Source organism: Sturnira hondurensis, unplaced genomic scaffold (assembly GCF_014824575.4).
Source record: "Sturnira hondurensis isolate 20B ecotype Veracruz unplaced genomic scaffold, ASM1482457v3 Scaffold0018725, whole genome shotgun sequence".
Lineage (NCBI taxonomy): Eukaryota > Metazoa > Chordata > Mammalia > Chiroptera > Phyllostomidae > Sturnira > Sturnira hondurensis.
The window spans coordinates 368737-395461 of NW_028091356.1; the positions used below are offsets into that span (position 1 = coordinate 368737).

General features: G+C 59.6%; 1 protein-coding gene across 7 annotated transcripts in view; it reads left to right on the forward strand.

Annotated features, from left to right (window-relative positions):
• PTPRF (protein tyrosine phosphatase receptor type F) overlaps window positions 1–26725 on the forward strand; it is an 81903-nt gene that overhangs the window by 40328 nt on the left and 14850 nt on the right. Inside the window, exons 7-21 of one of the 7 annotated variants that reach the window (XM_037069646.1) lie at window positions 2171–2281; window positions 9973–10242; window positions 11641–12222; window positions 12438–12574; window positions 12995–13139; window positions 17051–17356; window positions 17982–18175; window positions 21318–21344; window positions 22616–22733; window positions 22812–23390; window positions 24043–24140; window positions 24288–24541; window positions 24630–24723; window positions 25237–25455; window positions 25766–25926. In XM_037069646.1, coding sequence (XP_036925541.1) covers window positions 2171–2281; window positions 9973–10242; window positions 11641–12222; window positions 12438–12574; window positions 12995–13139; window positions 17051–17356; window positions 17982–18175; window positions 21318–21344; window positions 22616–22733; window positions 22812–23390; window positions 24043–24140; window positions 24288–24541; window positions 24630–24723; window positions 25237–25455; window positions 25766–25926 — 3295 coding nt within the window. The remainder of the gene's footprint in view (window positions 1–2170; window positions 2282–9972; window positions 10243–11640; window positions 12223–12437; window positions 12575–12994; window positions 13140–17050; window positions 17357–17981; window positions 18176–21317; window positions 21345–22615; window positions 22734–22811; window positions 23391–24042; window positions 24141–24287; window positions 24542–24629; window positions 24724–25236; window positions 25456–25765; window positions 25927–26725) is intronic. The other 6 variants (XM_037069650.1, XM_037069647.1, XM_037069648.1 and 3 more) reach the window with 6 other exon arrangements.

Consider the following 26725-nt stretch of genomic DNA (forward strand, 5'->3'; position numbering starts at 1 on the left):
TGGGATGGCAACCGAGAAATTCAGGGTCCCATGTGACTCGATCCTCTGACCTACTAATCCCTGGCTGCTTTCATGCAGAAGCCCTGCAGCCTTGAGGTTCAAAGCCCAGATTCTGGACTCAAAGATCAAGGTGCAAGTGTGACTCACCACCTGTGTGACCTTCAGAAAATCGATTCATCTCAGAAGTCTGGGGCCCCCTCTTTATATTGGGGCCAAAGCCCCACCTCGAGGGGCTGAGGATTAGAGGAGAGGATAAGGGCTTGGGTAGCACCCGGCACAGCAGTCATGGTGTAGAATGGTTGCTTCTGTACTGTATGCACTCACGTCACTTTCTCCCCACCTTCCAAGTGGCCTCAGGCACATCTAGACCCTCAGAATTCAGGGCCACAGTGGTGTCAGGACGGAAGTTGGGGCTGGTAGGAGCAGCTGCCGCCCTGTGGAGGCTGGTTCCAGTTTGGGGGTTTCTGTGTGCAGATAGGCTCAGGGTCTGTGTTGGGGCCCCCGACCAGTCCTGGCTGTCTGGACAGGGGAGCCTCCTCTCCCACAGGGATCCCCGCCAGGCACACTTTCTGTTCCTCTCTGTGGCACCATCCCCCAGCTTAGCTGAGCTTAGTGCAGCCCCAGCCAGGGGTGTGAGCCCCACCTGTTTGAATGAATGTTTTCTGTAACGGCGTCCATCCATCCCATGAACATGACCTATTGGGTGCCCACTGGGCTGCTCTCCCAGGAAAAGGGTGTTTGGCATGTGTTCTGAGCCCTCCTGTTCCCTGTTGCCATGGGAAGCTGGGACCACAGAGCAGGCCAGCCCTTCACCTGCAGCAGGGCTGAACCTTCAAAGCCCCTTCTCCGTCTCCATCTCCCGAACCCCTGGGTGTTCACACCACCTCCTGCTGCCCTGGGTCTGGGGTGTGGGAGAGGGTATCAGGCGGTGAAGGGGGCTGCAGCTCGGATCCCTGGGGGTCCTCCCCTGGGGCCTGGGCTGTGAGAGCCTGGCTCGCACTCTTCCTGTGGCTCCTGTCCAGCCCTGTCAGGTTGGGGCCAGCAGGTTCTCTGTGTCCTAGGTGGGTGTGGCCGTCAGCCACCCTGGGTCCTGCGGGGAGTGGGCTGTTAGGTTGCTCTAGCTGTCCTGTGCAGGCCGTGTTTTCTGTTCAGGCTGTGTCCGGTGGGGTTATTACTGTCCAGTGAGCTGTGCTGTGTGGGTGTGGCTGTCTCGGCTTGTTCCAGGGAAGCCTGGAACCTGTGCCCCAGGGTGTTACCGTCGAAGACAGCTTCCCAGTGTGCTCCTAAGCAGTTTATTCGTGTATTTGTTGCCAGGGCCGGGGGACTGGCCAAGTCACATGGTTTCACTCCCTACCACCACCCTTGCCTCGGGCTCCCCAACCTGGCCTGGTATTACCAGGACTGGCCCCAAGCCCAGGATCCCTCTGGCCCTCTGTGAGGGTCCTTTTCACCCCCCAATCCTGGCTCCTGTCTGTCCGCCTGCGGCCAGAGCAGCCCCTCAGGGCGCCGGCCTGAGTGGGAGCTGCAGCCTCCATTAGCCTCCTGAATTATGCAGGAGCCGTGGTGGGTCGAAGCACTTTAGCGGGACCAGGCTGAGGAGAGGAGCCGGAATGGGTGGGGCTCGTGGGGTGGAGGTCGGGTAGGAGGGGAAGATGGGTGCTCTGAGCCGAGGCTGCTGGGCACCAGGCCCCCAAGGCAAGCCCCTTCCCTGCTGTGGGGTTCTGGTGGGTGGCAGGTTCCCAGGTTCCTGCCCGATGGGGGCACTGCGTGCTTGCACATCCAGGCCAGCACGTCTACCGGCTGCTTCCACCCACGCCTGGCTCCAACTGGGCTGGCACAGCCGGAGCATTAATGGGGATGCTCACTGGCAAACAGGCTCCAACTGACTGGAGTGTGGCAGATACTCAGTGGAGCTGGGGACTGGGGCTAGAGACCCTGGCAGAGCTGGCAGGCCGACTGCACTTTGGGACAGGGCAGGCTTCAGCTCCAGAGCACAACCCTTGGCTCCAACCAGGAGGCCACTGAGCTAGTCCGTGAGAGCTTCCTGGAAGCAGCACTGACTCTGGGGTGTGGCCCCGGTGTCTGTGACATCTGGTCAACACAAGCCACAAACGTCATCGAGACTTCTCCCAGTGTTCCAGGCCTGAGCTTTGTCTTCTTGTCCCCACAGGTGCCTTGCAGATTGAGAGCAGTGAGGAGTCGGACCAAGGCAAGTACGAGTGTGTGGCGACCAACTCTGCAGGCACACGCTACTCGGCCCCTGCTAACCTGTATGTGCGAGGTAAGGACGCGGCAGTGCAGGGCCTGGCCTGTGTCCGTGCGCGGAGCTGCCCTGCTGGGCATGGACACACGGGGGGCTGCCCTGGGCCCGCTCTCTCCTTCCTGCCTCTTTCTGCATCAATCATAGCAGCACCGCCCACCGGGCACGCTCCTCCTGTCACCACTCCTCTGCCTTCCTTCCCTGCAGGCCCTTGGGGAAGCAGCCACTCTTGGGAGCGTTTGTATCTCTTGTAGGTCCTGCTGGGCCCAGAGCCTCAAGGGAGTCCAGAGCCTTCCAAGCAGACCCGTGTGTGCGCAGTCATGCACATTTGTGTGTAAATGTGTGTATATCTGCCTAGTCTTCCTTGAGTCTGTCCTGCCCTTCCTCCAGCAGGGTGGGCTCCCGGCCAGGTGTGCTTGCCCTCTGGCCAGGTCTGTCTGGCGCCTTCATGGAGGGGAAGCCAGCTGTGCTTTGTCACCAACCAGGACCCTTTGCAGCTGAGGCAGTCCTGTGAGTGAGCACCTACTACGTTCCAAGTGTTCCTTGCTGGAACTAAGTGTATCATGCATTCTCACAAGTCCAGGTACCCAGCAGAGGACCTGGGGACTATTTTGGAGTGTCCAGTCCCTGCTGTGCTCATAGCCCAAGGGCCACCAGAGCTGGCCACCTGCCACTTCCTGTGAACAGGCTAGGTCTGCTGTGCATGGTGCCCAGGAGGCCTGAGAGCCCCTTCTACCCGACCCCCACTGTCCCCTCACTTAGCCCTCCTGCACAGATGGGCGTCATTAAAAGTGAAACCAGCTCCCTCGAGGGATTTGTAAAGGAAAGTGGATGCGACTTCCTTACAGTGATGATTTCATCATACTAAGTGCTTAATACAGCTTCATGGGGGTGTCGCAGTACTGAGGGCCAACAGTCCCAGCTCCTCTAGGACAGCCCTGCTGTAGTAGCCCCCAGCTCTGTATCCCAACCCTGCTTGTGAGCAGGCTGCCCACGGAGAACACCCCCTGCCCCCAGTGCCAGCCTGCCCAGCTGTCTGTGCCCACCCGCCTCTCAGCTGCGTGTCGGCCTGTTACCCTCCAGTCTGGAGTGAGGCCCCTGCTGGGCACCAGGTATCAGGACCTCAGCTTCAGCCTCCAGACCAGTTTCTCAACCTCAACACTATTGACATTTCAGGCCGGATAACTCTCAGTTGTGTGGGGCTGTCCTGTGTATTGTAGTCGGATGTCTAGCAGCATCCCCAGCCCACTTGATGCCTGTAAACCCCCTAGTCATGACAACCCAGCAAGTCTCCAGACCTTCCCCAGTGTTGCCTGGGGGAGTCCCCCCAGGTGAGAACTGCCCTGAATGGTCAGCATCCCATGGGGAATCATCTCTGTCCATCTCTGACTCTTGTCCCCCAAGCTCAAGGCTGTGTCTCCTCCTCAGATTTGGCTTCAGTGTCTACCTCTCATCCTGCCTCTTGTCCCCTAGACTCTCAGGGTCCCCACTACCTCTCTGAGGCTGTGTGCCTGCTGCATGTAATGGGACAGCGAGTGTGGAGCTCCCAGCGTGGCGCCAGGCACGCAGGAAGTGCTCAGCAGTCAGCTGCTGCCGCCTCTGTCAACACAGCACTGCCGGGAGACAGACGTGTCCTCTGGTTGCTCCGACTTTGCCCACAGCTCCACCCACGGTCTAGCAGGCCCAGGCGTGTGTGGCGACCTGGCTCTCCCCCACGCTCTGACTCCCAACTCCGAGTGACTCACTCCTCCCATCCACAGTGTCCCTCCTCCAGCTCTCACGACGTACTGCTGCCTGTGGGCCAGGGCAAGGCCACGCCCTCCGCAGAGCCCGCCCTGCCTGCCCCTGACTTTCGCCTTCTCTGCAGGGAGCTGGCTGCTAGGCCGAAGTGAACAGGGTGGAGTCTTCACAGCCTTTCTCCCCACAGGTGCCCAGACCAACTCTTCCCACTGCAGTACCATGCAGTACCATGCGGTACCACTCTGTTCCTCAGAGTGGCAGGGTTCTGGTGGCTCGTGTGCCTGGTGGGTTTGTGGGCTGGGTGGGCCCTGACCCCAGAGCCCAGCTCTCTGGGTCTGCCTGAGCCGTGGGGTGCGCGTGAGGCAGGGGGGCGTGCCTGTGCCCCACTTCCATGCCGCCCGACCCCGCCCCGCCCTTGGCATCCCAGCGCCTGCCTGGGGGACTCAGCCCTGTCCACCGTGTCCTCCATGAGTCCTGAGTCTTTCATGAGCGGTGTGGTCTGTGTGCCCCTGCGTGCACGTGTGTGTGCGTGGGGCCCAAGAGTCTTGTCTTGTTTCCGTGCTGTGTGGGCAGATGAGGGTTGGCCTGTTTTTACTCTCTCTGTGTTTCTCCTTGTCTTTTTTTTATTCCCTCCTCATCCTCATCGCACTCTGCCATCAACCCAAACTCTCATCTCTCAGATCAGCGAGAAGGTTGGTCCTTTTCACTTCTTATCCATCTACAGTCCGCCCATCGATGGGATGCTCCCGTCAGTAGGGACCAGTGGGTGTGGCCAGCTCCCTAGGGTTCGCTCCAGCCAGGCCTGCCTGCCAGTCGAACTCTGCTGTCTGTTGTCTGGGCCGGCAGGTGGGCAGAGCCAAGGGTGGGTGGGCACGCCCCCTGCACTGCATGTTTCTGCTGCTTGGGTCCCCGATAAACCTTGCGTCTGCATGTCCCCTCAGCAGGGCTCCCCTGCAGGGGTGTTTGGGTGGGCGTGGTGCATGGCACGCAGCTGTACTTCACCATTGTGCCCAGGCTGGGCCAGCTGTCCGTTCCGGGTGGAGTTCAGGTGTGGCTGTGGGCACTGTAAGAGCAGAAGTGCTTTATGTGCACCTGTTGGGCCTTCCACAACCCCCAGTTACCTCGACTCCCCATCTGCCTGAGCTCAGCCAAAACCACTGAGAAGACAAAGGGAAAAGGCTTGTCTGAAACGAGCTCACCCCTCGACATCCTGCAGCACAGGACAAAAGTCCTGCAGCGTCGGCCCTGTCCTTTCCCCCAGCAGCAGCCCCAGTCAGCCTCCTGAGCTTAGTGTCCATGGCACAGGGTGGGTGGTATCATCACGGCCCACTGAAGATGTCCCCTACACTCTGTCGCTTCCTTCTCTGGCCAGATCCAAATGCAAGGCTTCCCACCTGCCCTAGGCCCCTCTCTCTGCCCAGGTCTCCCAGATGGCTCACAGTTCCTCAGCCCCGTGCTGGGTGCTGGACATTCCAGCCAAGGAGCTCACCCCTTGAATAGGCAACTGCAATTTACTGAGGCCCACTTGGGAACCACAGGTTGGAAAGGGCTTCCTGAAGACTCTGCTCTGACCCATACTATAGCAGTCTCAAGTGGGCCCTGTTCTCAGCCCCACCCCACCCCCCACCCCGCCTGTAGGGAAGAGCAGTCCTTTCTGTGCCCTGTGGTCTGAGTGGCCAGGGGAGGATTGCCTGTCCACAGGGCTTTGGGCTGAGCCCCAGGGAGCAGAGCTGGGCCACCTGGCCCCCTCTGTATCATCTCCGTGGCTTTAGTTTCCTCCACAAGGGCAAGGGAGCCAGTCAGGAGGAGGGCTGTGGCCTCGGCTCAGATAACAGGCCTGAGCATCCACCCAGATGCTCTCCTGAGCTCTGGGGCATTTCGGTTACACCGTTTTGCTGACTGGGTGGATCTTCCCCAGGCATTCAGAAACCAGCCATCAGCAGTCAGACCAGCCTGCAGCTGCCTCCCGCTGCGCCCCTTTTCCCCCACCCGCCTGTTCCCTTGTCCCTTCCCCACCCTCTCGGTGGTCCCACCAAAAATAAGCACGTACACAAATATTTAATGGGAAGGCAGAAATGAGTTTCTAAATATTCCGGGGGGATTTGCTGGGCTGGTAATTTGTTTGGCGCTGATAATTACATCTTACATTTTTCCAGCTTTACTTAAAACTGTGCGCCGAGCGCGCCGGCATTTAATTACTGCTCTGCGGCAGCCACAAGGTTATTTATTAAAGAGTTATTTTATCTTGATACAGTGGATACTGCCCCTGATCCCCTCCTTAATGTTGTGTTATTTTCATCAGAGAAATTCCCGCAAGTGAATGCAGATTGCGGGGCAGCCTTCCCCTGCGATTAGGCTGACACTCCCCTGAATGCCGGCACCTCCGGGCGCCGCACCGCCCTATTATAGGGCTTGTCAGCGCAAATAATTAGGCTTAAAAGTTACAGCTCAAATATAATCCAGAAATGGCAGGGCCCTGTTTTGGAAATTGTCTGTAAAACGCCAGCGCTCAGGATGCACAGGGAACAACGGTAAGAGACTGGCATTGTCGGAACCCAACGTTAGACTCCTAAGTGCCTTTCTCCCAGCTCTGGCTTTTCCTTCCCTGCTGTTGCTTCTGTCAGCAGACTGAGTCCAGCGTGAGCGCCGTCCCTTTTGGAGGCCTTGTGTCTGTGGCAGCAGGGGGGGTGACAGCGCAGCTGTCACCGTGGCTGTGGGAAGGGGGCTGTTTCTCTGGTCAGGTCCAGGGTACGTGGTCCCACAGGTGGTAGTGATCCCAGGAAGGTGTCTCTCCCCTCTCTCGCCTTGTAGCTGAAGCCCGTAAGGGCCAAGGGCCGCCCACCCAGTAGTCTCTGGGCTGGAGTCGCTTGCCTAGTGCTAGGGATGACCCTGAGGGTCACATCTTATTCTTAGTCCCTGGAGTTCTCCCTTCCACCTGCCTCTAGGAGGCGGGAAACAAAAATATAAAAGCAAAACTATTCTCAGTGTTAGTGCCTGAAGGTACTCCGTTGGCTGACAGTGGGCAGAGACCTTGTCTTCTGGGGACTGTGGGCTGAAGTCCAGTCAGCTTTCTGCACTGCTTAGGTTGGAATCCAGGGTCTGTTGATCAAGGACCTACTTCCTTTTGCTGGGGCTTTTGGCTCTTATGTTCAGGGACCCAGCTATTGACTGGGGCCAAGCTTGCCACCGAGCCCTCTCACCTGACACAGGCTCCCCAGGTCCTACCTAGAACCAAAAAGCTTCAGGAGCTTCTCTTGGGAGTCTCCTGGGTCTCTGTTCTTGAGCCCTGTCAGCCAGGCGCCAATGGCATGAGCTGTCCATCAGACAGGCTGCTTGTAGTACCTGGATAAACTCAGGCATGTCACTGAGAGTGCCTTAGCCAGTTCCTTATCTGTTATTGGAAGGTGTTAGCTGTGGAAACCTTGGGCACGTAGTAGGTTCTCAAGAGTGGTTCCTCTTCCCCAAACTGCCATGAACGAGGAGATAGGGCAGCCACTGGCTGAGAGTAGAGGAAAGACTTGGTCAGTTAGGGCTGCTCCTTCTGTCCAGCCTGGGCTGTGCTGGACCCCGCACACTTGGCAGGCCTTGGCCTGGCCTGCAAACAGACCTATCTGCACCTCTGTCTCCCTGGCCCGCCCCTCAGGCCCAGCTCCACAGGCCAGCGGTGCCCATACCACCAGGCCAGGCTGTGCTTCTTTCTGTGCCTCCTGACCTCACCTCTGTGCTGTTTGGGGGGGCAGGCATGCTCACAGGGGGCTCTTTGTTGTGGCTTCCTCTTGCCAGTCACGCTGGGGTCCACCTGACCTCTGACACACAGAGCTGCTCTACCTGTGACTTGCTGTTGTCCTTCGGTGTGGACTCCCAGCTTTAGGACATGACAGAAACCCACTTATATCAGCCTAAGCAAAACAAAGAAACTCTTGCCTTACCAAACTGAGAAATGGAGATTGGTGTCAGGCAGAGTTGGATCCAGGTGTTTAAACAGTTTGGGTGGGCATTTGTCCCTGTCTCTGAGCTTTGCTCTCATCAGTCAGTTAACTGCTTCATTCTCAGCAGGGCCTCTTATGTCCCCAGTCCCTCTAAAGTTAGCCACCGCAGTAGAGAGAGGAGGTCCACCATTCTAATCATTTTTGCAAAGGTCTAAAGACTATATTATCCAGATCTGGGTCACGTACTTCACGGGGCAAGAATGGGATGGCTTCCTTAGAGGAAATGACAATACCAGCCTAGAAGGTAGAATGCTGAGTGTCCTCGAGACATGCAGAGACCCCATCCAGCCTAGGGACATGGGGGAATGACCAAGCCCATGACACTGGTCATGCCTGGCCTGCTCAGGGCACCGGTGGGGCTCCAGTTCTGTTGGGAGGCCCCAGAGTGAGGTGGCACAGATGGAGCTGAGGCAGGGGCTGGGTGAGGTCACTCGTGTAGTCGGGGCTGCGTAGTCACTGGGCAACTGTGCAGGAGTTCTTTACCAGGGAAGTGGAGAGAGCAGATTTGGGCCAGCTGTTTGTGGAGGGCCAGTCCTGGCAGCAGTCCTGGAAGACAGCAAGGCAGGAGGAGCGGCAAGGAACTCCATGCTGCCATCCAGAGAAAGATGGCGGTGGCTCTGACTTTGGCGGTGCCAGTTATCCGCAGATTTGGAGAGGAAGCAGTGGATTTGAAAGGTGGCACAGGCAGTGCATTAGCAGGACCTGGCGGTTTGCTGGATGTCTGGTCTCTGGGCCAGAGCTTGACCCCTGTGCAGGGAGATCAGAGGTTGGACTGGGTGGTCTCTGCATTTGCTTCCAGCCTCAGTTCTGCGGTTTTAGGCTGCACAAGCAGCAGAGCCTCAAACCTCCAATGGAGGTGCTCCTGGTGGGGCACCATGGTCTTTTTTTGCATGCCTGGGCTCCCCCACAAGAGTCCTGTGAGACCCGCACTCTCAGCGGTGCCTGCTGGTCACTTAGCCTTGCCGCCTGCCTTCTCCAGCCCTGTCTGCAGGGGTGCCCATGAAGGACACACCCCTGCCTCCGCCCACCAGCCGCATGACCTGTCTGCATGCCGAGCATGCCTGCCCTCTCTCTGCATGTTCCAAATGTCTGTGCCAGGCTTGCAACTTTGGGGGGTGGGTCACCTGGCTGTACCTTGGATTGAGAAGCTCAGAGCAGCTTCTGACCTGGGGAGCCCAAGGCCGGAGGCTGTGGCCAGGCACAGCCACCCTCCCCCTTGAGATCCTTGTTCATTGGCTCGGAAAGCCATCTGCTCGGCGCCCTCATCATGTTACTGCCATCGTCATGCCCATTCTGCCCGTGGACCATGTTCCTGGCCCACCCAGACCCCTTGCCCGTGCCCAGTCCCTCCTGGGGGGCAGCCCCTCCTCTTGGGTTCCTAGGCTGTGCCTTGAGCACGGCTGAGGTCACTGCAGGCAGTCCCGCCATGGCCCTCATCTCTTCTTGGGCCTGGAGGTGGAAGCGGCAGTTCCAGAGAAGGCGGCTGTGTCATTCCTAGACTGATCCTCTGCCCAGCCCCAGCCATGCTCCAAGGACCCTCCCCCCTAGGGTGCCTGCACTTCTCTCGCGGGGGCCCCAGCGGCCCCCCCCTGCAGACCCTTGTGGGGGAAAGGTCAGGAGCAGGTAGGGGCAGGTGCTGGAAGGTGACCTGGGTTGTGGCCCTGAGTAGGCCTGGCCTTTGTACTGAGTCCCTGTTTGACCTTGGGCAGGTAGGACTTTCCTGGGCCTCAGTTTCCTTGGCTGTTAAGTGGGAGCTTGGTTGCAGAATCTCTCGTGTTCCAGACAGTCTCTGAGTGCAGGGGCTACTTCTATCCTGGAAGTGGGGTGGGAGGTGGTGAACCAGGGCCCAGGGACTCCGCCCCTCCTGTCTCTGAGGTGGGCTTGGCTCTGACAAGAGGGGCTTCCTGGATGAGGGGCCCCTGCCCTTCCACCCCCCTATATCCCCTGCCCAGCCTGTGAGTGCTTCTCTTCCTCCTCCCACAGTGCGCCGCGTGGCTCCTCGTTTCTCCATCCCTCCCACCAGCCAGGAGGTGATGCCGGGCGGCAGTGTGAACCTGACGTGCGTCGCAGTGGGTGCACCCATGCCCTATGTGAAGTGGATGATGGGCGCCGAGGAACTCACCAAGGAGGACGAGATGCCCGTCGGCCGCAACGTGCTAGAGCTCAGCAATGTCCTGCGTTCCGCCAACTACACCTGTGTGGCCATCTCTTCCCTGGGTATGATCGAGGCCACCGCCCAGGTCACAGTGAAAGGTGAGTACTATGGGCAGGCCTTGTCGCAGAGTGCCGTGGAGTCCCCGCATGCATGGCTGCTGCGGGCTGGGCCAGGCCCAGTCTTGCCCTCTCCTGGATGCATTGGCCCTGGGGTCCTCCTGGCCCCAGGGGTGGAGGGAGAGCTTTCATTCATAGTCTCAGCAGTAGTAGCTAGCAGACACTGAGTCCTGGGGGCAGAGGCCATGCTGGCAAGCACGGATTACATTACTGAGCCTCATTGTCACCCTGGGAGGTAGGTACTCCCATCCCCCTTTTATCAGTGAAGGAACTGAGATTCAGGGTTACACAGAAGTAATAATGGAGCCAGGACTTGAACCCTGGGGGTCTGATTCCGCAGCACACCCCTCTAACCACCACATAGCAACAGACCCTTGGGTTTTCCAGCCTCCTGGCAAGCAGGCAATAAAACAGGATAAACAGTGACCAAGGGGCGTGTGGGCTTCCCCAGCCTCCCTGCTTCCGCTCTGCCTCCTTCGACCCGTCCTCCTCATTCTGCAGCTTGAGTGCTCTTCTCAGCATGCACAGCAGGGTTGTCTCTCCCTTTAAAGAAAGGGGGAGAGCCTTCCAGTGTCTGCCCCTGGCTTTGGGAGAGAAACCGGGATCCGTACTGTGGCCTCCTTGCCACTGCGCACCCGTGCTGACGCGCTGGGCGCCTCACCTAGCCCTGGCCATCGCTGGCTCCATCTTGCTATCCAGGTCTTAGCTCTGTGAGCCCATCTCTGGTCACCCCACCTAAAGAGAGTCCCTGGCTTTCTTTCCCATCTAGCACCCTGCTTTCTACTGTCCTTGCCCACACCAACATCATTATCCACATGTCAGTTGCTCGCCTCTCACACTGGCATTTAAGCTCCATGCGAGCAGGCACATAGCACAGTGCCTTACACTCAGTAATTATTTGTTCAGTGTTGCCTGTGGGCCTGGGACTTCTTTAGCTGTAATTTCAGCCAAGTCACTGGCTCTGTGGGCCAGCAGCCCATCACTCTTTCTAAATCCAGGGCCATTCACCAAGGAAACACCTTCCCCTTCCCTGGCCCATGCTATACATGTGCACCCACAGGGGAGCCCAGGCAGGCTTGCGTGTCTCCCGTCTCCACGGGACCCGGGCAGGCAGTGTCTCGTCTGGGTCTGATTGATAGATGAGTCACCAGGGCTGGTGTGCAGATCCAGGCAGTCCCAGAAGTGACATGGGCAGGCACCGGATGATGCAAGGCCTCTGGGGTCACAGACAGGGGCCATCCCCCACTAGGTTCCCTCAGAGGTCACCACATTCTTTCCAGGCCATTTATCAAGGTGGGCTGTGGGGGTCAACCACACTCTGGTTACATGACCTTGGGGTCATGACCCCAGGCAGCCCTGAGCCTCTCACTTTGTCCCCAGCTTTGCCGAAGCCTCCAATTGACCTTGTGGTGACAGAGACGACCGCCACCAGTGTCACCCTGACCTGGGACTCTGGGAACTCGGAGCCTGTGTCCTACTATGGCATTCAGTACCGCGCATCGGGCACAGAGGGCCCCTTTCAGGAGGTGGACGGTGTGGCCACCACTCGCTACAGTATTGGCGGCCTCAGCCCTTTTTCAGAATACATCTTCCGCGTGCTGGCAGTGAACAGCATCGGGCGAGGGCCACCCAGCGAGGCGGTGCGGGCACGCACGGGGGAGCAGGCGCCCTCGAGCCCCCCGCGCCGTGTGCAGGCCCGAATGCTGAGCGCCAGCACCATGCTGGTACAGTGGGAGCCGCCCGAGGAGCCCAACGGCCTGGTGCGGGGCTACCGCGTCTACTACTCTGCCGACTCCCGCCGCCCCCTGAGTGCCTGGCACAAGCACAACACAGATGCAGGCCTCCTCACCACCGTGGGCAGCTTGCTGCCTGGCATCACCTACAGCCTGCGTGTGCTGGCCTTCACCGCTGTAGGTGATGGCCCCCCCAGCCCCACCATCCAGGTCAAGACGCAGCAAGGAGGTAGGCATGGGGACAAAGCAGTGGCTGTGTTCTCAGGCTGTGTACTTAGGGGTTCGGGGAGGATGAGAGCCTGTATTCCACCTGTGTGTGGTCACTTGGAATGCAGGCTAAGGGTGTGGGAGTGAAGATCTGCCCGCCCCTGCCTTTTTCCCCTGGGTGCCCCTACCCTCGGGGGCATCAGTGAGGCTGACCTCGCCTGGCCTGGGGTGTTGCAGTGCCTGCTCAGCCCGCGGACTTCCAGGCCGAGGCGGAGTCCGACACCAGGATTCAGCTCTCGTGGCTGCTGCCCCCGCAGGAGCGGATCATCATGTACGAGCTGGTATACTGGGCCGCGGAGGACGAAGGCCAGCAGGTGAGCGCTCAGCGAGGACAGGAAGGGGGGGAGGGCCTCTCCTGGTCCCTCGGCCTCTGTGCTGGGCCTACCCGGGTAGGCCTGTCTAGATTTCCGTAGCCCCCGGGGTTCTCCTTGGGACTCTGTGGCTCATGCAGCCTTTATGGCTCTTAGTCTTCGTGACCCTGTGCTGGGGGCAGAGTCACTAGGTCTGTCCTTGAGCCTCCCAGCTTCTGTCACTCACATGGCAGTGGCAGGGCCCTGGAGTTCCCCTGGGGCTGTGCGTCCCTCGTGCAGGCCGGGTGTTCAGTGGCGTAGAGGCAGCCCTGGAGCCACAGTGGCTCCAGAGGGGTCAGCTGTACCTCATGCTGCTGGGGAAGAGCTTCTGAGTGACCTTTGTTTGAGGTCAGAGCAGTCAGTGAGTGCTCCCTGCTCTTCCAGCACAAGGTGACCTTCGATCCTGCCTCCTCCTATACCCTGGAGGACTTGAAGCCTGACACGCTGTACCGCTTCCAGCTGGCCGCCCGCTCTGAGATGGGGGTGGGCGTCTTCACCTCTACCGTTGAGGCCCGCACAGCACAGTCCAGTAAGTGTCTTCGGAAACTACTGCGTGCCACTGCTGGGCTGGGACACAGGCACACACACACCCTCATCCCCGCACCCAGGCAGGCGGCCAGGTCCGCTGGGCCCTGCACTAGACCCTGGCCCGGGCTCCAGGTCTGGACCCATAGAGAGGGACAGGTAAGTGCCCCCTAGTCCGCGGCCAGGCGGCTGTTGCACTCCCTGCTCCCTGCCTGACTCCTGTCCCCACCACGCCCCTCGCCCCACCCAGGTAAGTTCTGTGTCTGTGACTCATCTCCTCCCCAACCCACCTCCGCGCTGGTCACACCAGCTGACTAGACCATTGTCAGTGGTGGGACCACCCCACTCACTGTGCCCGGACCTGCTTTGGCAGCCATCGCCCTCCCCGTACCCCTGCATCTCATCTCCCCATGGCCCGTGTTCCCTCCCTCGCACCCCGCACCGTGAGCGTGTGTGAGCCATGCAGTCACACCGAGCCAAGGGCCCACAGAGCACACCTGTCAGAGTGAGACCCTGTGACTGAGCGTGTCCATGCGCCTGCACTGGGACCCTGTGGCCATCTGTGTGTGGGGCTGTCCAGGAGGCCGTTCGTGTGATAACTTGTGTATTGCACACCGCACACATGCGACTGGTGCTGTGAGCATGTGTCACCACGTCCGACCACCCGGCCATGCATCTCCTGCAGGTGTGGGTCAGTGAGTCTCTGCATCCCTACCATGGGGTCTATGAAGCTCCTCGTTTTCTTTTTTAAGGTTTTACTATTTTTAGACAGAGGGAAAGAGGGGGAGAAAGAGGAGGAGAGAAGCATTGGTGTGTGGTTGCTTCTCGTGCTTCCCCCCACTGGGCACCTGGTCTACAAACCAGGCCTGTGCCCTGACTGGGAATCGAACTGGTGACCCTTTGGTTCTCAGGCCCGTGCTCAATCCACTAAGCCACACCAGCCAGGGCTCAGTCTGTTAAGCTCTTTTTAGGATTGGGACTTAGGATGCCCAAAGTGTGTCTTTGGGCATCTGACCCATGACCTTGTCTGTGGGTCTGTGCAGTTCTTGCTGCCTGGTCACATGGCCGCAGCAGACCACTGTCCGTGAGCTCTATGTGATGAGCGTGCTGGGGGTATACGGTGGGGCGGGATCATGGCATTGAGACAGGAAGCACATGTGATGGTTTTAAAGCATGGCAGTGTCCGTGTGGTGGCCCGCGCCGCAGCGCCACATGTGAATATGCCAGTGTCAGGAAGCCACGTGTGACTGGGTGTTCACAAATTCATTCCACACGCAGCTCTTGCAAGCCTGCTGGCGCCAGAGCCCATGCATACTGTGGGGCTGGCAGCATGACCCTGACACAGCCTCTGCCCATGGGAGTCCTAGTCTAGTGGGCACACAGCCCTTGAACCTGTGATTATCCAAATGAGCTTTTAAGTACATTTGTGTGAACTGCTGTGGAGGAGTCAGTGGAGAGATGACAGGACAGGAACCTCATCTGGTCTGAGGGGTCGGGGGGCTTCCCAGCATGACACAGGCCTCAGGTAGGGGTCAGCAGGTGCCTAGGCCCTGAAGGAGGAAGGTGCTTGGTTGTGCCTAGGGACAAGCAACAGGCCAGTGTGGCCGGAGCAGCCACCTGACCACAGGGGCAAAGGACAGGTGGGAGGGCCGACGCTGCTGCGTGGGAAGGCAGGGGGTGAGGAGGCTGTGCGGCGGTCTGGACAGAAGACAGCCGCTCAGGTGAGATGGTGGTGGCAGGTGTGGGAGCTCTCTGGGGTGCAGACTGCCTGCGGCCCAATGATGGGTGAGGTGTGGGGGCTGAGGGAGAGGGAACAGCAGGTGGACCCTGTGCTTCTGATGCATAGACCTGGGAGGAGGGTGGTAGCTCTTCTGAGGGTAGGAAATGGCACAGAAACAGGACCCAAGCTCAGGTGCTATTCTCCACCCGCATGGTGATGCTTGACGCGCTGCCGGAAGCCAGGGTCTGCGCCGAGGTGAGGGACCGTGAGGAGGGTGGCCGGAGACGGCAGGAGGTCTCACGGAGGGTGGGCATTGGAGGCCGGAAGAAGAGAGTTTCAAGAAGCAGACCAGGTGTTGCTGCGAGAGGTCAGGGCCAGAGGAACACGCAGTGTCTGCTGGAGTTCAGAACGTGGAGGAATGAATGGGCCAGGACAAGAGTTTTGGTGGCATGAGGACTGATGCAAGGCATGATGGGAGGCAAGGAAGTAGGGATAGAAAGCTCAGACGTCAGCTGTTTAGTTGGGGGAGAGGAGTTGACATCCTGCCATCACGTGGGCCTCCATGCCGATGCACAGGGTTTGTTTTTTCAGGTGGGAAAATCTCAAGCATATTTAAATGCTACAAGGAAGGAGTCGATAGGGTGACGTAGAAAATATGGAAAAGAAGGGTCATGGAGGCTCAGGAAGGGAAAAGGGGCAGAGCATGGGTGATGGGAGTGACTGGCCTGGGACAGAGAGTACAGCCCCGCTCCTGGGCGGCGGGGAGACAAGAATCAGTGCTAATGCCAGGTCTGTTGGTGGGTTTGGTAGCAAGAGATGGAGGGAGCTGCTTTTGGGAAGCTTTGATTTTTCTCTGCAAAGCAGGAGACAGGTCATGTGCTGAGGAAGGGAGGCAATGGGAGCTGGAAATTTGGGAAGCATGGAGGAGGCTGGAATCACTCTGTCACATGGCAGAGTGAGGTGGGCAGAAAACAGACTGGCAGGCAGCACGGAGGGCCCGGCGAGCCCTGGGGCATGTGTTCGGAGGGTGCCACCCTGATGGAGCAGGCGGCTTTTTCTACCGTCCCAGTGCTGCCTGAGAGAAGGTGGAGAGGGGGATTCATTTGGAGCTAAGAGCAGACCAGGCAGGAGCTGGACTAGGAGGTGAGGGGGTTCGGGCTAGTGGAGGTGGAGGGCTTCAGTGTCTGGTGGGTGTGGTAAGGTGGCAGGTCAAGGGTCGGAGGTCTCTGGGTGGTGGAGAGCAGGTATCTTGCTGGGGCCTTGAGCACAGCTGGGCTGGGACACTAGGTAAGGTCTGTGAGGGGCTGTTGGAGGCCATGGTTTGGGAAGTAGGGCTGTTACCAGCAGTGGCATCATCCAGGGCCTGGGCATAGCAGTGCTAGGAAGGAGAAAGTCTCGGCAGTGGGGCACTTTGGGGCCAGTGGGCTGAAGAGGCCCCTGAAGTCACCTGGGCAAGGGCTTGTGGCAGAACTTGACATGGCAAGGAGGCCCATGTGATGGCAGCAGAGTCCTGGATGGGAATAGGGTCTGCAGGTGTCCCTGGGAACAAGGAAAGCACAGACCCGCCTCATAACCCCGGGGACCCAGTGAGTGAGAGCACCTCCAGCAGGTACTTCTCCAAACTACCCCAGGGGCCATTGGCCCCCTTCACATCTGGCCTCCAGCCTCTGTGGTCACCTGTGGCTCAGGCAGACACCTGGTCCAGGCAGGCATAGGCCAGGAACATCCCTTTGCCGGGACAGCCAATGGGGCTGCTTGTCCTCAGAAGATAAGAGCTGTGGGAACAGCGTCTGGAGAGGTTCTCCGTGCGTGGCTATGTGTGTGGGGTGTGGGAGTGGGGTGGCATGGCCTGGGCTTGTGTGTGTGTGATGCCATGTGTGTTTGGGGCGAGACAGCATATGTGTGTGAGGCACTGTGTTAGAGCCCCATATGTGTGTGGGAGACACCGTGTGTGTGTGTGTGTGTGAGAGAGAGAGAGAGAGTGTGAGTGTGCTCGCGCTCACACACGCCTGTGGTCCAGAGGCAGGAGGGCTGTCTGGCAGCAATGGCTATAGCCAGCCTGGGGGCCCTGAGATGGCCATGGTGCATTTGGGGAATGACCTACCTGGGTGAGTTCCCCTCTGTGACTCCTTGCCGTGCCTGTGAACACCCCCTCCATCTGCCTGCTTCCCCCCTCCCCCGTTTGTCTTCCCTAGCCCCTTCTGCCCCTCCCCAGAAGGTGACGTGTGTGAGCACGGGCTCCACCACAGTCCGGGTAAGTTGGGTCCCACCACCAGCTGACAGCCAAAACGGCATTATCACCCAGTACTCGGTGGCCTACGAGGCGGTGGACGGCGAGGACCGCCGGCGGCAGGTGGTGAACGGCATCAGCCGCGAGCACTCCAGCTGGGACCTGGTGGGCCTGGAGAAGTGGACGGAATACCGGGTGTGGGTGCGGGCGCACACGGACGTGGGCCCCGGCCCCGAGAGCAGCCCGGTGCTGGTGCGCACCAACGAGGACGGTAGGCAGCGGCACCCACGGGGAAGGGCAGGGAGGGGAGGCCCTCCGCCTGGACACCACCCACCTTGTGGCCCAAGGCCTTTGTCTCCCACAAACCCAGAAGGAGTCCTGTTCCTGGTGTGGGCTGAATGGCTGAGGCTGGGGAGATGTAGCTTATGGGGTAGCCTGTGCCCAAATCCCAGCCTTCGGGGCTCTTTCCAAGGCAGCCAGAACCTTAAAAAACTAAAGTGGAAGTAGCCCCCCGCTAAGATTTGAGGGGTCAGAACCGGGAAGATTGGTACAAGAGACACTCAAAACAGAATCATCAAGCTTGTGCCTGGGCTGGACAGAATGGGGCTCAGGAGCAGACAGGGCAGGCTGTACTGACTTTGGGGTTGTCAAAGGCCTCTCTGCTCCCCACCAGGTGAGGCAGCCCTGAGCCAAGGAGCTGGCAGGTCCTGGGCTCTCCCTGCTCTCAGGGAGAGGGAACCCTCTAAGTTCCTCTCTAGGGACAGGCAGCCTGAGGAAGCTGTATCAGGGCCTCTCCCGGGGCAGTGGGTCACCAAGGCAAGGCCCTGGCGTGAGCTGTGCCCAGTGAGCCAGGAGCATGCCACCAAGCCCCACTTCCTTGTCTCCCTGGTCCCCAGTGCCCAGCGGACCACCGCGGAAGGTGGAGGTGGAGCCGCTGAACTCCACTGCTGTGCACGTCTCCTGGAAGCTGCCCCTCCCCAGCAAGCAGCACGGCCAGATCCGCGGCTACCAGGTCACCTACGTGCGGCTGGAGAACGGTGAGCCCCGTGGCCCGCCCGTCATCCAGGATGTCATGCTGGCTGAGGCCCAGGTATGCCCCGGGAGGCGGTGGGGTGGGAAGGTGGTGGTGGCAACACACTGTCAGCCTCTTTGGAGCCCAGGTTTGCCTCCCTCTGCTGTCTGCCCTCAGAGGGACTGACACCGAGACATCCTGCTGTGTCAGGCACGGGAGGCGCTGACCAAGTTAGGGCTAGGTTCCAGGGATAGGCCCTGCCAGCCCCATCTCTCCACCCTGGTGACAGCGCCAGCCTGGCAGTCACCTCTGCAGCTCCACTACCAGCACATACTAAAGGTCTCTGTCACCACGGGCCCCAGTTGTCACCCCACCCAGACTTCAGCCCCCTGAAGTTCTCCCTGGTGGTTGGGAGGGAGCACCTTCGCCGTCCGTTAGGCTGTGCTTTCAAGACGTGTCTGCCTCCTGGACAGTGCTGAGCTGGGCAGCTGCTCCTCCCATGGCTGGGCGCCAGGAAAGCTCCTCTGGGCAGTCTCCTCGCCCAGCTTGGCCCTTGGCCATTGCCAAGTTCTGTGAATGGCCAGTCTGGGTACTGGTCTCTGCCTGGCCCTGAGGAGGGCGGCTTAGCCCCTTGTGATTACTCTCAAGAGCTGGGCCTGCCAGCCAACTTCACATCTCACCCTGTGCTCTGTCCCGGGGGTCGGTGACTGCCCATGAGCTTGGGATGAAGTCCCTGGGGTATCCTCAGCATTGGGTTGCTGTCTACATGGAGAACCTGGGGTCCCAGGTCACCCTGTGCCCTGTCCCGGGGGTCAGTGACTGCCCATGAGCTTGGGATGAAGTCCCTGGGGTATCCTCAGCATTGGGTTGCTGTCTACATGGAGAACCTGGGGTCCCAGGAGCTGATGTGAGGGGTCCAGAATTTCTCAGTGTAAGTAGGTGGCTGAGGTTGGACAAGAAGCTAAGTCTCTGGGAAGAGAGGGCTGTAATTACTACTGCAGGTTCCCTCTCAAAATCTTCAGCAGAGGAGTCCTGACACCTGGTGTGATGCGCTCTCAGGGTCTGCCCATCTAGAATCAGGACCTCCGGGGATCCATAGGGGGCAGCACTGAGCTACCCTGAGAGAAGGAGCCTAGACTTGCCCCAGGACCATGCACCCTCCCCCACCTGGGCGGGGATCGGAGGTGCAAGCGCATGCCCTGTGCCATGCTTACCAGTGGGCTCACCCACACCAACGGGGCCCTCGTGCCTCCTTCTGGGCCCAGCCCACTGAACAGAATTCCTTTTTGCAACAAGGGCGCCTTCTCCCCACTCAGTCTGCGGGTGCTGAGAGAACAAGGGGGTGAGGAGGCGGGCGTATGCCCGACTGCATTCCTAGGGCAGGTTGAGGGCTCCTCCTGGAGCCTCAGCTGACACACCCACCCACAAACATTCCGGGAATGGGCTCCCTCGGGCCCCTCCCCTCCGAGGGGCCGGCAGCACAGCTGTCAGCCTTGGGGTTCTGGGGAAGCCACTTTGGGTGCCCCCTTCTGGTCCCAAGTGGTTTGAAGAAAGCTGGGCTGTAGGAGAAGGAGAGACTCTGCCCTCTGCGCCTCCAGCACCCCGTGACCTGGAGGGTTGTGGGAGTTAAACATGAGCTCAGGCTCCAGGGAAGCCAACAGAAAACGAAGGGCCTGTCCTTGAGGCCCCCGTGGGACTGGGTCATTCTGCTCTCAGCCAGTAGGAGAGCAGATGGAGCCTGGTCCCCAGCCTGGCCACAGGGCCCAACTGTCCCCTGAATGGTCTATGAAGGACACCACAGCTTGTCCTTCACCCAGCAGCACCATCTGCTAGGCCCAGGGCCCCCATCCATTCTGAAAGGACCATGGGGTACGTGCCCCCCATGGGTGTGTGGCCAGACCTGCCTCCTTCTATTACATCCCCGGGTTTGTCTCTGTTTCTCCTGGTCTTTGACTGTACCTCCCTGTGTCCTTCAGTCCCTTTCTCCTGGTCTCTGTCTTTTTCTCCTTTGTTTCCATCTGTCTCACTGACTCTGTTTTTGTCTGTCTCATTACCTTTTCCCTCCTCCGATTCCTTCCCTTTCTCTCTCTGCATTCTACTCCACCCGCTTTGTCTCTCCCTTCTTCTCTCACTCTGCCTCCAGTGCAGGAGAGGTGCCCTGTGAGGCCTTCCTGGCTGGGCCTGGCTTGCACAGTGCAGCTCTCCCACCAGGCAAAGGACCTAGGGCAGAGGTGGGCCCAGCCACACACTGGAAAGTGGCCATGGCCAGCAGAGGCCTGTGAACGCCCTCCCCCCATATTCTGTGCTGCTCTCCTGGCAAAGCCTTTCAACCAGAGCAGGAGGAACTGGGTGCAGTGGACAGAGGCAGAGCAGCACCACGAGGGTGGTTAGGCTGAAGGACCCCATGCACCTCTGTCTCAGAGACGTCCTGGACCATCTCTCCATGCTGTGCTCTACACCTGCCAGTCCCCAGCCCTCCAGGGCCACAGGGCCACAGAATGGAGACATCACTCCCTCCACCTGTCTAGCTAATACATTCCTATGCCCTGTGGCCTAGAGAAGAATGCACCGAGAAAGAGCAGAGTTGTCAGCCCTGGCACATGCCTTCTTACCATGACAAGGTCTCAGGCACCCCCAGGAAGGAACAGGGTCTGAGTGCTCCCCCTGTGCCCATGGGGCAGGGCCCAGGCTTTGAGTTGGCCATTCACAGCTCTGTCATCTTGCTGTCCTGCCTGCCCTGGGCCTCCACCTGCAACCGGATGCAGGTCTCGTTGCCCTAGCACATTCGCTCTGCCTCGGATGGCTGTATAGTCTGTCATCCCCGCGGGGATCACAGCAGGGCAACATGCTTAGGCCAGGACTGTCCCAGTCAAACTGGGTCGTACAGTCATCCTCCCGGCTCATCTCTTGGTGTGTTCCCTCCCTTCTGCCTGAGCGGTCCTGCCATCCCCATGTCTGCTGGCCTGGCCTGGCCTGCAACGCACCTTCGGGTGGTACACTCTGATCCCTCAGTAGCCAGGAGCTCTCCCCTCCTCAGCCCTGCAGCACACTAACGGGCTCATGAGGCAGGGGCTGGGATCATACCAGGGGAGTGGTTGTGGGTTGCCACCTCTTGGGCACTTCCCAGGCCCTCGTCCTCCATCTGTGCTCCGTGGGCCAGGCACTCTCCAGCCTGAGTCTTTCACATCCTGTCTCCCTTTCTCTCCCTCTCCGCGGTCAGTGGCAGCCAGAGGAATCCGAGGACTATGTAAGTAACAGGTGTGCGTGTGTGGGCAAGACCTGGGTCAAGCTGGGCTCATGGGCCCCTCCCCTTCCCCTGCCTTTCCTCCCAGCCTGAGCTACCAAGATCCACAGGGCACCAGCCGCATCTGGAGAAAATAGGCGTTTAGATGGGAGCGCCGAGCTGAGCAGCGATTGGCATTTCCTCTAATCCTTACTTCTAGCCTATTGAGCAGCAATTTCAGGCTAATGTTCATGATTGACCAGGGCCTGGCCCCGGCTCTGTCCAGACAGGGATGGAGTTAAATCCGATCCTGATTGTTAGGCCTTATTGACCCCTGGAATGAAAAATCACCTGCTCTGCGCCCAGGCTGGGGGGTAGTCTGGAGAGCTGGGTTCTGGCGTTGGTGCATTCTGGAGTCCCAGCCCTGGGACACCCTCCAGCTGGGGTAGGAGGGGGCCTGTGAGGGGTTCGTGGTGGCTGCAGTGGCCCACCCCAGGCTGAGCTGGAGGGACACCAGGGCTGGTGGTAACAGCTCTGTTCCCACTGCACGGTGGACCCTCCTTTCTTCCCACTCTTCCCTCTGTGTGATGTCGTTTAGCCTCCCATGGTTTCTCAGCATGTCTGGAAATGATGCCTTGGCTGGACATGGGCGTATGGGCAGGGCTTGCCAAGGCAAGGGGACTTTCAGGCATCACTGGGAGGATGGGGAAGTGTGTTCCCCAGGGTGGCATTTCCTGTCCCTGTCTCTTCTCCCTGTCTCAGGAGGTATCTCAGGGCATAAGGTATTCACGGAGCTAGTGCCTCGATGGGGTTCAGGTGGGGTTCTGACTCGATCCTACAGGGTAGCACTCTGGACCATGCCTCTGCCTTGCTCTGTGGGCGTGCATGGGCATGTGTTTGTACCTGCAGGTGGCCTTCCACCTGCTTATTCAAGAAGGGCTGTGGGCTACAGAATGTGTGTGCCAAGAGCCATGCAAGATGCTCCAGGTGTGCGTGCGTGGCCCTATGCCCTGTGTGTCGTGTGTGTACAGACCTCACAAGGTGTCAGTCACTGCACAGTGGAGGGAAGGAATAGTGTGGCCTTTTGTTCTTATCTGAAAGGAAGAACGAGCTGTCTGCCCCAGGCGTGCGGCTCCAGGGATCAGCCGGGTCCTCCTGGGCGCATGTCTTACCTGCCTGACCTCTGGCCCCGTGTGCCCTGGGGATGCCCCACTGGCTAGGCCCCTGAGGTGGTGGCCCAGTCTGGCTTCTCCTTGCTCTCCTGTGGTAGGAACAGGCTCCTCCCTCTTCCTTAGGAAACCACCATCAGTGGCTTGACCCCGGAGACCACCTACTCTGTCACGGTCGCCGCCTACACCACCAAAGGCGACGGTGCCCGGAGCAAGCCCAAGATTGTCACGACGACAGGGGCAGGTGAGCGAGGGGTATGAACGGAACCAAGGGGGGGTCGGGGAGGAGGGCTGTGCCAGAGCCCAGTGCGTGGTTGTTCAGTCCCAGGCCGGCCCACCATGATGGTCAGCCCCACCGCCATGAACACCGCGCTGCTCCAGTGGCATCCCCCCAAGGAGCTGCCTGGCGAGCTGCTAGGCTACCGGCTGCAGTACCAGCGGGCTGACGAGGCGAGGCCCAACACCATAGATTTTGGCAAGGAGGACCAACACTTTACAGTCACCGGCCTGCACAAGGGGGCCACCTATATCTTCCGGCTTGCCGCCAAGAACCGGGCTGGCCTAGGTGAGGAGTTCAAGAAGGAGATCACGACCCCCGAGGGAGTGCCCAGCGGCTTCCCACAAAACCTGAATGTGGTGGGGCTGACGACCTCTACCACGGAACTGACCTGGGACCCCCCAGTGCTGGCGGAACGCAACGGGCGCATCACCAACTACACCGTAGTCTACCGCGACATCAACAGCCAGCAGGAGCTGCGGGACACCACTGCCGACACCCGCCTTACTCTCTCCGGCCTCAAGCCGGACACCACTTACGACATCAAGGTCCGCGCGTGGACCAGCAAAGGCGCTGGCCCGCTCAGCCCCAGCATCCAGTCCCGGACCATGCCTGTGGATCAAGGTGTGTGCCGCGGCCACGTAGCTGCGCCCGGGGAACTCTGCTGCTCCCACTGACTTCTGGCGACTGATCCACCAGCCTCTGCTCTGTGACCCTCCGGTCTCTCATGACCATGACCACTAACCTCTAGTGAACGGGCGCCACATTCTCGGTGTGTGACCCCCGACCTCTGCTGTCTTGACCTACTGACCTCTGCTGTGTGACTTTCCAATCTCTTGTGACCTTGACCCACTGAGCTTTTTTGACTGTATCACCATTCTTGGGTACGTGACACTGATCTCTTGGGGCCGTGACCCACCAACCTCTTAATGAACGTGCTCCACTGCTCTGGTGCTCGGCCACGTGCTTCTCGTGACCAGGTCCACTCACCTGTGGCCGCTCTGCCCAGGTGCCTGTGAGCCCCAGCTTTAAAGCAAGCACTTGTGGAGGGCACGGGTGCTGCAGCATCTGCTGGCTAGGTCCTCACTGTGTGGAAGAGCTGGGGCTGGGAGCTGAATTGTGTGATTGGAAGCCAGCTGGGAGTGGGGTGCCTGCTTCTCCGCAGCCACTCCTAACCCTGGCACCCCAACAAGTGTCTGTCTTCCTAGTGGGGGGCCTCTCAGGCCTGCTTACCCACCCACACAGGCAGCACTGACTTCCTCCTTATGTTCCACAGTGTTTGCCAAAAACTTCCATGTGGCGGCGGCAATGAAGACGTCTGTGCTGCTCAGCTGGGAGGTTCCTGACTCCTACAAGTCGGCTGTACCCTTCAAGGTGGGTGGTGGCCATGGCCAGCCCAGCCCGCGTGCGGGACTGCCGCAGCCACGTCCCATTGTGTGTGTTTGTGACACGGGATCCTGGTCAGGCGTGCGCGTGTGAGCTCTGCCCTGTGAGCTCACGATGGGGCCCCTCTCCCCACAGATCCTGTACAACGGGCAGAGTGTGGAGGTGGATGGGCACTCGATGCGGAAGCTGATCGCAGACCTGCAGCCGGACACACAGTACTCGTTCGTGCTGATGAACCGGGGCAGCAGTGCCGGGGGCCTGCAGCACCTTGTGTCCATCCGCACGGCCCCCGACCTCCTGCCCCACAAGCCACTGCCTGCCTCTGCCTACATGGAGGATGGCCGCTTCACTCTTTCCATGCCCCACGTGCAGGACCCCTCTCTCATCAGGTGTGCAGGCAAGGCCCTGGGGAGTAGGGCAGGGCTAGTGACATGAGCACGGGCGGTGACAGTCCTATTTCCTGCTCTGCCTGCCCAGATGGTTCTACATCGTGGTTGTGCCCGTTGACCGAGTGGGTGGGAGCATGCTGACGCCGCGGTGGAGCACACCCGAGGAGCTGGAGCTGGACGAGGTGCAGAGACGGGCCAGGGCAGTTCTTACTGGACAGCCCCGTGGCAGTGGCTGGTTGTAGCCCCCAGGACTCCTCCAAATTGGAATCGCTCTGGACACTTTTTTTAGCAGCCAGGCCACTGCTAGGGGAGAAGGACTTCCTGGGGTGGGAAAAAATAGAGACATCTCTGAGGGTCTGGAAAACCTCAAGTCTGTAGACTTGAGAGGCTTCTGAAGGTTTAAAGACCTCAGTGGGACCAGAGAGGAGCCCCCAGGATGTTTGGAATTCCCATCCTCTTCTGAGTGGTGAACCGGTCTATTCTGGTTAGGCAGAGAGGCAGGTTACCAGAGGGCATCATCTCACCAGGTTGGCGGGAAGGAGTGGCATTGCTGTGTCTGGTGTCCAGCATTTCTCTGCAAAGAAAGCAGGCAGGGCCGGGCTCGGGCCCTCACCTTACACAGAAGGTGAGCCCTGGTCTCAGCCCAGGGACACGCGTTCCAAGGCCCAGTGTGACTCTGCACTCTGCTCCTTCAGCTCCTGGAGGCCATCGAGCAGGGCGGCAGGGAACAGCGCCGGCGGCGGCGACAAACAGAGCGGCTAAAGCCTTACGTGGCTGCTCAAGTGGACGTACTCCCTGAAACCTTCACCCTGGGGGACAAGAAGAGCTACCGGGGCTTCTACAACCGGCCCCTGTCCCCGGACCTGAGCTACCAGTGCTTCGTGCTTGCCTCCCTGAAGGAATCTGCAGACCAGGTCTGCCTGAGCCCCCTGGGCCCTCAGCATCCCGAGACCCCAGGCCAGGCTCCAACACCCTGAGATCCCAGGCTTGGGGCAGCCCCAGAGACCCCAGGTCTGCACAAGGGATCTCAAGACACCAGCCCCTGGGAACGAGAAAGTCAGACATAAGCTGCGCTAGGGACCCACTCAGCCGACTGGGCTGTTGGGTATGGGAGACCGCTCCCACCTAGCCATCATAGCCCAGCCCCCAAGTCCATTCTCTGGGTTGGGTGGGCACAGGGTGGGAGATCTCACGCTGAGCTCACTTGGCCGTGCTACTCCTCAGCCACAGAAGCGCTATGCCGCCAGCCCCTACTCCGATGAGATTGTGGTCCAGGTGGCACCGGCACAGCAGCAGGAGGAGCCTGAGATGCTGTGGGTGACAGGCCCTGTCCTGGCGGTCATCCTCATCATTCTCATTGTCATCGCCATCCTCCTGTTCAAGAGGTGAGCATTGTGCTCAGGACACCAGGGGACAGCCACCTGCCCCTGGTTTCTCAGGCACTGCCTAGGCGTGGTGCATCCAGGCCCAGAGCAACCACGCCGGCCTGCACCCTGGTCTGGGCTTGGTGGGGAGCCAGGAAGAGCAAAAGCGGTGTGTGTGCACATGCGCATATTGTGTGGGTGTGACAAGAAGCCTTGGCCTCACAGAGGGCTGGCTCATGTGCATCTGTGGGCGTGTCTGTCTGTTGGTCTGTGTTGGTGGATGTGAGTATATCTGTCTCTCACCTTCAAGACACTGCCCTCCCCTGTCTCCTGCCTTCAGCACTTCCTGTGCTGCCTGTCCTGGATGACTCCTCAGCCCGGCTCTCCTGCTCGGGCCTCAGGAGGCCAGGCCCACGTGCCCACAGATGTTTGCTTGGCGGGTGTTGATCAAGTGCTTGCCATGTGACCGCAGCGTTCTCAGCTGTCCTGTACTCGGTGCATCTTGAACCTTCTCCCAAACCCTCCTCCTATCCCTCCAATTACCAGTCGAACCTGAGTGTCACCCTCCACCCTCCTCTTCCTCTGGCTCCACTGCCTGCTATGAGTCCTCTCCTGAAAGCCTATGGGTTTGTTCTTCCTCCTGTCCCGGGGAGTCCCGGTGGGCTCCCCACAAGGTAATGCAGGAGCAGGCAGCTGGGGACCTGGCACACAGCACGCCTCAGTCTTCTCTCTCAGGTAGTTGCAGCCACTTGCTCTCGGAGTTTCCTCTTTCTGCCCATGAATCTTGCAGCCTGAAAGGTATTACTAAAGACTTAAATGT